Source organism: Trachymyrmex septentrionalis, unplaced genomic scaffold (assembly GCF_001594115.1).
Source record: "Trachymyrmex septentrionalis isolate Tsep2-gDNA-1 unplaced genomic scaffold, Tsep1.0 scaffold65, whole genome shotgun sequence".
In the NCBI taxonomy this organism is placed as follows: domain Eukaryota; kingdom Metazoa; phylum Arthropoda; class Insecta; order Hymenoptera; family Formicidae; genus Trachymyrmex; species Trachymyrmex septentrionalis.
In genome coordinates, this window is record NW_017305832.1 from 314,560 (window position 1) to 322,188 (window position 7,629).

Consider the following 7,629-nt stretch of genomic DNA (forward strand, 5'->3'; position numbering starts at 1 on the left):
GTGTGGATATTATATATTATAAGACAGAGGAATCTATACTGTGATATTCGAAGATGTGATAGGATAGATTAAAGTAGCAAAGATACTTAGAGACGAGCAGGAAGTTAGGAATAAGGTATTTGCGGGGTAATGCATAAGAATGAAAGAAGTGCGTAAGAAATAGGGTCAATAGTGTTAGGTTTTTTGCAATGTGGAAGGATGAGTGTAGTTAAGAAATTTATTGTAAACCAAGTTCCTTCTTGGCAGTTGTAAGCTGAAGTAATAAAATTCTACATATTTATACATATTCATGCATGAAAAATTTTTTACCGGGAATGAATTAAAATGCAATAAAAATATTTAAAATTCGTGTTCTATTAATGTTTATATCTTAGATATTTCAACTTTTAAACAAGCGTTGTGCCCAGCCGCGATGCCATTCGGTGTTGAGACCGCTCACGTGCCGCTGACGTGTCTTCAAAATTTCATTATAATAAAATTTTTGGTAAATATAAACAACGGAAGCAGCTCCGATAACTTTGACCTTGACATATGTATCAAGTTATGACCCTGAGTAACCTCGAATAGGTTTTAGCTGTCGCTCGTCCTTCGTTCAAAAGTTCTTAACAAAAAAATTTGAAAAAATAATGTTTTATTTCTGCTAAATATAATATTGAAAAATATCAGTAAATGATAATAATGTTAAATGAACACTGAATATTTATGTAGAATTATCTAACGATTCTAACGGATACAATTCGCTCATTATTTCGAAAACACGTTCAATATGTTTGTCAAAAGTATATAGTCTTTTGAACAAAAATTCAGTTATATAATATTCATAATGATACTCTCTTGTACCAAAACGAATATTATAATATTGTAATATTAGCATGTAATTCCCGTAGTACATTGGGTCATGCGCCTCTTTGCAGGGGGAGAGAGGGTGAAAGTCGAAAGTGGGAGTCGTGCGCCCCTAAAGTAGGGGGAAGGAAGGGTGAGAGTCGGAGGTGAGAGTTGTGCGCTCCTGAAGCAGGGGGGAGGAGGGAAAGTTGCTTTGCGTAGAAAGTCCTTACGTAAGCAAGGAAGGGTATAAAATAGCTTTTAATATTGTATAAAACAGAAATAAATCGTTATTTTTTCAAACTTTTTTTGTTGATAACTTTTTAACGAAGGACGAAGAACTAAAACCTGTTGGAGGTTTCTCAGGGTCATGACCTTGATAACATATGTCAAGATTGAGATTATCGGAGCTGCTTCCGTTATTATTAATATTAACCAAATTTTCATTGTCAGTAATAGTATAGATAATAATAAAATAAAATTCTCGTTACAGTTTAAGATTGGCCTAATATTTTTTCGTGTTTTATTTATATTGATTAGACGATTAGTTTATAAGAAAAAAAAAAAAGAAAAAATAATAAAAATAGTCATTTTTCAAGTTTGGAAATTTTTTTTATCTCATAAACTATTGAGTTTATTAAAAAGGTTAAAGAAACAAAAAAATGTTCATTTCTATCCTATTAAGCTTACAGAATTTTTTGAAATTTTTTTTTTAATTTTTATTTGATGTTTACAAATTTTTTAAACAAAAAAATGTTTATAACTATTCAACGATTACATAAACAAGATGTATATATAGATGTTTTTTTCATAGAATAACATGAAGAATTAAATTAGTTGTAACTACTAGAACGTTGGTTGGTCGATTAGTGCATTTTTTAAGTGATTTCTTGGAAATAAACGGCTCGTTTAAAAATAATAAAAATATCTAAAAAGAATTGTCAAACGTATGTACTCTTTAATAGATATGAAAATAAATCTAATTATGTGTTAAACAATAAAATTTTTTTCTAAAAAGGGCGCAGATGACATTATCAATGCCAACGGAGGAAGGATATAAAATTGTTTATACGAGATTAATAGATTATGAACCATCACGTTTTATTTATAATGATGTCATGAAATATTTTTCTATGGTGATTGACTTATGGTTGTACACTGAAGGAACCGCCAAGGGCCATGTAATTGTTATAGACATGACGGGTGTTACTTTCACTCATGCTGGCCGTCTTAGTCCAATAGGAATTAAAAAATATCTTTATTATTTACAAGAAGCTATACCAATCAGACTTAAAGGTTTGCACTTTATTAACACCAATGCAGTCATGGATATCATTTTGTCGATGATGAAGCCGTTTATGAAGAAGGAATTAATGGATGTGGTAAAAAACGATAAAAATATTTTATATTAAGTACTACATATAAAAAGTAAATAAAAAAAACACATGTAAATATAAAAAAACTTTCTCTACCTTAGACTGATTGAAAAAACCGATCTCACAGCTGCCTAAGCTTTTCTTCTTTTCTTTTGTATATTAAATATATGTGACGCCGGATAAACAAATCAGTGTGCCACACATGTGACGCGTGATAGTGAACATGTTACTTCAATTTTTTTTAAGTCCTAATTAAAATTTATTTAACAAATAAAATAAAATAATGCTTTTGTTTGCAAAGCAAAAAATAACTTAATTTAAAACGATCAAAAGATGAGCACATAAGATGTCTAAATAAGTAAATTTATTTAACACATTGAGCGCCGACCAATTTTTACAGGTGTACCATAAGATCCAAAGCTTAAAACTCCAATTTAGAAATTATTATTTTTTATGCAATTTGAGAATCTTGATTAGTTATTTTAGTATATTGCCACTGCATACGTATATTGTTTAACGTACACGCACCGGCAGGAATGATATATCCCCTGGCGTTCGGCGTGGCATTACATTATACATACTATATTATGTATTTTTTATTTATTTTATTATATGTTTTTATATTTAACTGTAAATTTAATTTTGCAATCTTGCGATACAAAATATTAATTTCATTGTACACTGCAAATTTATAAATGCATGCAAAACTATTACAGTGAATTTCAAAATTACACGTAATGTTGTAATTATGCACAAAAATTTTTTGCAGTATTAAAGCTTTTATGCATAGTTACAACATTTTGTGCATAATAAAAGTATTATAAATTGGCGAGCAAAAGACCGGGATATCTCACTCGTACTTAGTAATAAATATATGAGGCAGCGAAAGGATACCGCAAGCCGGTTACGTCCAATTACGCTTTCTCTCTCAATCGTGAGCCTTGCGCTAAGGACAGAATATCGGAGCATCCGCCACTATTTTCTCCCTTCGCGCTCCTCGCCTCCTCCGCGTTTACAGTAACACGTGTATGCTTCGGTACGAGTGTGTAGCGCCGCGCGCCGAACGCCAGGGAACACCATTTCTATTGATGCGTATACATGAGAAGCTGGCGAAAGCACAACCCAAACGACTGAGCGAATATTTGTCGGAAATCACGGAAATTTGTGGCACACATGGTGTGTGTCGTTGGCTACCGACAAGAGTAGTCAATATCACACGGTGTGTATTGGCCAACGCTTAATATGTCAACAATTTAATAAAATATTATGCACAAAACGTTTCGACTTACAGAGTCATCATCAATTCATAATTAAAACATACAAATGATAAAATAATTTATACAAAATTTACATATTAATAAAATTTAAAAAAATATAGTAATAATGAGAAGCCAAGTGAATTTTGTTAAAGTCATTTATCATTTATGTATTTAATATATTTTAATTATAAACTGATAAAGATTCTGTGAATCGAAATGTTTTATGTACCCTATTTTATTAAATTGTTAAATAAATTTTAAATATCTTATTTGCTTGTCTTTTGATTGTTTTAAATGAAATTAAAACTTAATTAATTATCAAAAATTTCATTTTAAGAATTAAAAGATCGCTATAAATAATAATAATATTTTCTCTAATTGTAAGAAAAATAAATTCAACATACAATTATTATTTTACATCTAAAATATGTATTTTTAGTAGACATGATATATCTTATATTATACTATATAATATATTTTCGACATATTTTCAGTTACATATTCATACTAGCCCGAAAGATACGCTAGGAAAATTTATGCCATTGGAAGCATTTCCATGCGACGTAGGTTTAAAAGGGAAAGCTAGATCATGGAACGAACAACAAGAAGAGCAATTAAAAAGGCTAGAACATCATCGTGAATGGTTTCTACAAGACGAAGTCACAAGTCGTGTAAACGAAGCATTAAGAATAGGCAAAAGCAAAACAATAGACATGTTCGGAGTCGAAGGAAGTTTTAAAAAACTAGATATAGATTGATTTGTGTGTGTGTGTGTGTGTGTGCTTAATTAATCCAGAAGACGTAAACATATAAAATATTGCTTAGAGCGGTGTGTTTTATCTAAATACATAATTTTTTTATATACACGGAAAAAAATGTTTTATACATAATCATAAATAATTATATTAAATTAAAAGAACTAGAAAGGATACTGGGAATAGGAGTTAAACGCAGAAGACGTCGCGCAAATAATATATCTATGAATACTATGAATGATATATCTATGAATAATATATCTATGATAACTGTGAAACTTCTTTATTCACTAAAACGCGCTTACATATTTCGATTCACTTTTCAGCCCTCTTCAGAGACAACAAAAATTAACATACATAAACTGTGAATAAAAATTATCCTATCATGATGATAGGATAATTGGTATGGTGAGCACCCATACCTCGAGAATTTAAATGCCAGAATTAAACCCCCTTCAAAAACCTTAAGATTATAATTAATTATCTCGAAAATAAGGACACTCATTCTGATCACAAATCACAAACTGTATCGCAAATATTACTATGTAGGCTGTTGGAAAAGTTTCTGCAAATAATATGAAAAAAAAAACATGTAAAATTCGGTAAATGGCTTTATTGTTTATCGAAATATTCGCCTTTAAGATCGATACATTTTTGTATACGCTCGAACCAATTTTCGAAGCATTTTTTCTACTCTAAGATTGTAACCTCAGAAATCAGTGTACGAAATGTTTCAACAGCTGCTTCAGGCGACTCAAATCGCTCACCACGCATCTTATTTTTAATGTTTGGGAACAAAAAGAAGTTCTTAGGTGATAAATCAGGTGAATACGAACAATAAGTCATCAATTCGACATTATTACTGGATAAAAAACCAACGGTTTGACGTGCTGTGTGACAGCTGGCGTTGTCATGATGAAGGATGATGCGACGATTTCGGTTTGTTCTACGCAATTCATTTATGACTTCTGGCAAACAAATTGTTGTATACCAATCAGTATTTATAGTCCTTCGATCCCCTAAAGCCACGGTTGTCACATGTCCGGTATAACCGAAGAAACAAGCAATCATTTGCTTGGCAGCACTGCGTGAACGAACAACTTTTGTCGGTTTCAGTTCATTTTGAAATATCCAAACAGTGGATTGTTGTTTACTTTCGGGCTCATACGAATAGATCCATGTTTCATCCCCAGTAACGATGTTGTAGACCAAATTTGACTGATCTCGGTTGAATTTCTCGAGCATTTCTTTGTTCCATTTAACACGAGCTGTTTTTGAGCTTCGGTCAAATTGTGGGATCCAACGACTGCAAAATTTCCGTACGTTCAAGTGATCATGCAAAATCGTATGTATTGCTTTCATGTCAATGCCTAAGGATGCCTGAATCTCGCGGTATGTTATATGCCGATCTCGCCCATCATTTCACGCACAGCATCAACATTAGTGGCAACAACAGACGTGGATGGACGACCTTCGCGGAATTCATCACTAAGAAAGGTACGTCCACGCTGGAATTCGGCAAACCAATCATAAACAGTCCTATTGGTGCTTCATCCCCAAAAGCCAAATGAAGTCGATCGATGCATTGTTTCGGAGTTAGATTACAATCGTAAAAAATCATTGCCCGAAAATTTTCACGCGAAATTTTCATTTTCTTATAAAATAACTTTTTTTAAAATACTATGCAAACAATATTATTGTAGTTGGCTTGGGTTCAAACTGTCAATTGAATTATAGGTTAAAAACGTCTAATTTTATGGATATGATAGTAGCAGAACGTTGGTGCCATTGGAAGTACTAGATTGCAGAAACTTTTCCAGCAGCCTACATATAAATTATTCAAAAACCGTTTCTCGATTATTTAGCCAGACAGTATCAGACACAGTGAGTCACTTTCAGTTTTAGCTAGTATTATTGAAACTTACAAATAAAAAATTTCGCATTGAAACGTTAATCAATTCCATAAAAATGAAAGTTGGAAAGTAATAAAAAATCACGCCAAAAAGACTCATTACTACGTACCAACGACACTGACTGACTAGACGTGACAACAACCTAAGCCTTTATAGCTTGTCTATGATCGAGAGATAGACTTTTATCTAAGGGATATGAATGATAGGATTATTTTTACTCGTGCGTATAAGGGAAATATGACAGTAGCATTAGATAGACAGGTGTACATTTCCAGGGTTAATGAGATGCTTTAGGATGTAAATACTTATGAGGTAGTTGAAAGGGATCCGACGAGGAGGATGATAACGGGTTTACACGCTTTATTAGTTAGTTGAAAAGAAAAAAAGTATATAGCCAATTCCACACATAGAAGTTTGTTAAGTAATGATGGGATACTTCCGAGAGCTCTTCCGAAAATACATAAGCAGGATTGCCACTTTCGTATAATAATTTCTTCGATAAATAGCCCTTTGTATTCGTTAGCAGTGTTTCTTCATAATATTATCATAAAAACAATTATATCGAAAATAGTTTTAAACTTGTTAAGGAACTTGATGGTAGGGACATTAGATCTCTTGGGACATTAGATCAGGAAACACGTGCTTCTCAGGTAGGACGCTAAGATTAGCGCAGCGACATAAAATATTTTATGAGAAGTGGATTAGGCCTAATGGGGAAACCACTATAAAAAAAAACGCGTCGTGCTATCTACCGCAAAGTGATGAGTAAATGATAGCGCTCTTTATTATCTTCTCGTTATTGAAAGAATAAAAGAAAGTTTTTTTTTTTTGTTGAACGAAGAAACTTCTTTGTTCAACTATATTCCATATCACACACTGCTCATTGACAACTTGAAAAAAATCTAACTTTGACTCATTCATTTAGCCAAATTCAGTTGAAATTTTACCATTTACTGGTTTCCAAGTGAGAGCGAGCGGTGTCGGTGCGAGCGACAGAGAGCAGACGAGCGAGTGAAATAGCGCGTGCGACAGTGTGCGCAGGAAAAAAAACGCGCGAACTTCCTCAGTCGTTCGTCTGCCCTCGAGCTCGCCGGACGTCACGAGCTCACACGCACATGCGCCCGTGGAGAGGGGGACCAGGAAAGAAAACTACGAGAGATGGTGGGAGGCAAATGCAGCTCGCTCATTGGCTGCCCCCCCCCCGCACCTCAATACTCCTCTCGCCAAGTTTTCCCCGCGGCCCCTCACCCCGCGAGCCACTCCATGCGTTCATATATACATAGTTTTGCTACTCACACAGAGAAAATAATAAAAAAAAATAATACAATTTAAAAAATAATACAATTGCTGTTTTATGTCTTAATTATTTACACAATTATTTAATGAAATTTATGCGGGTGTCCGAAATTTTATGCGGTAGTGTAAAAAAATGCAGAAAAATATTATTCTAGTGCTAAAAGAGAACGTAATTTTTATTTTTCTTCTTTTGAGTAACGATTATGTC

The 7,629-nt window shown here is 33.1% G+C and overlaps 1 protein-coding gene and 1 pseudogene across 2 annotated transcripts in view; one reads left to right on the forward strand and one right to left on the reverse strand.

Annotated features, from left to right (window-relative positions):
- LOC108753100 (alpha-tocopherol transfer protein-like) overlaps positions 1 to 4,215 on the forward strand; it is a 13,316-nt gene extending 9,101 nt beyond the window's left edge. For both annotated transcript variants that reach the window (XM_018494440.1, XM_018494438.1), the window contains 2 exons: positions 1,841 to 2,204; positions 3,952 to 4,215. In XM_018494440.1, the coding sequence (XP_018349942.1) occupies positions 1,841 to 2,204; positions 3,952 to 4,215 (628 nt within the window). The remainder of the gene's footprint in view (positions 1 to 1,840; positions 2,205 to 3,951) is intronic.
- A 981-nt stretch (positions 4,216 to 5,196) lies between these two features.
- On the reverse strand, positions 5,197 to 5,845 carry LOC108753101 (annotated as a pseudogene).
- Between the last annotated feature and the right edge of the window lie 1,784 nt (positions 5,846 to 7,629).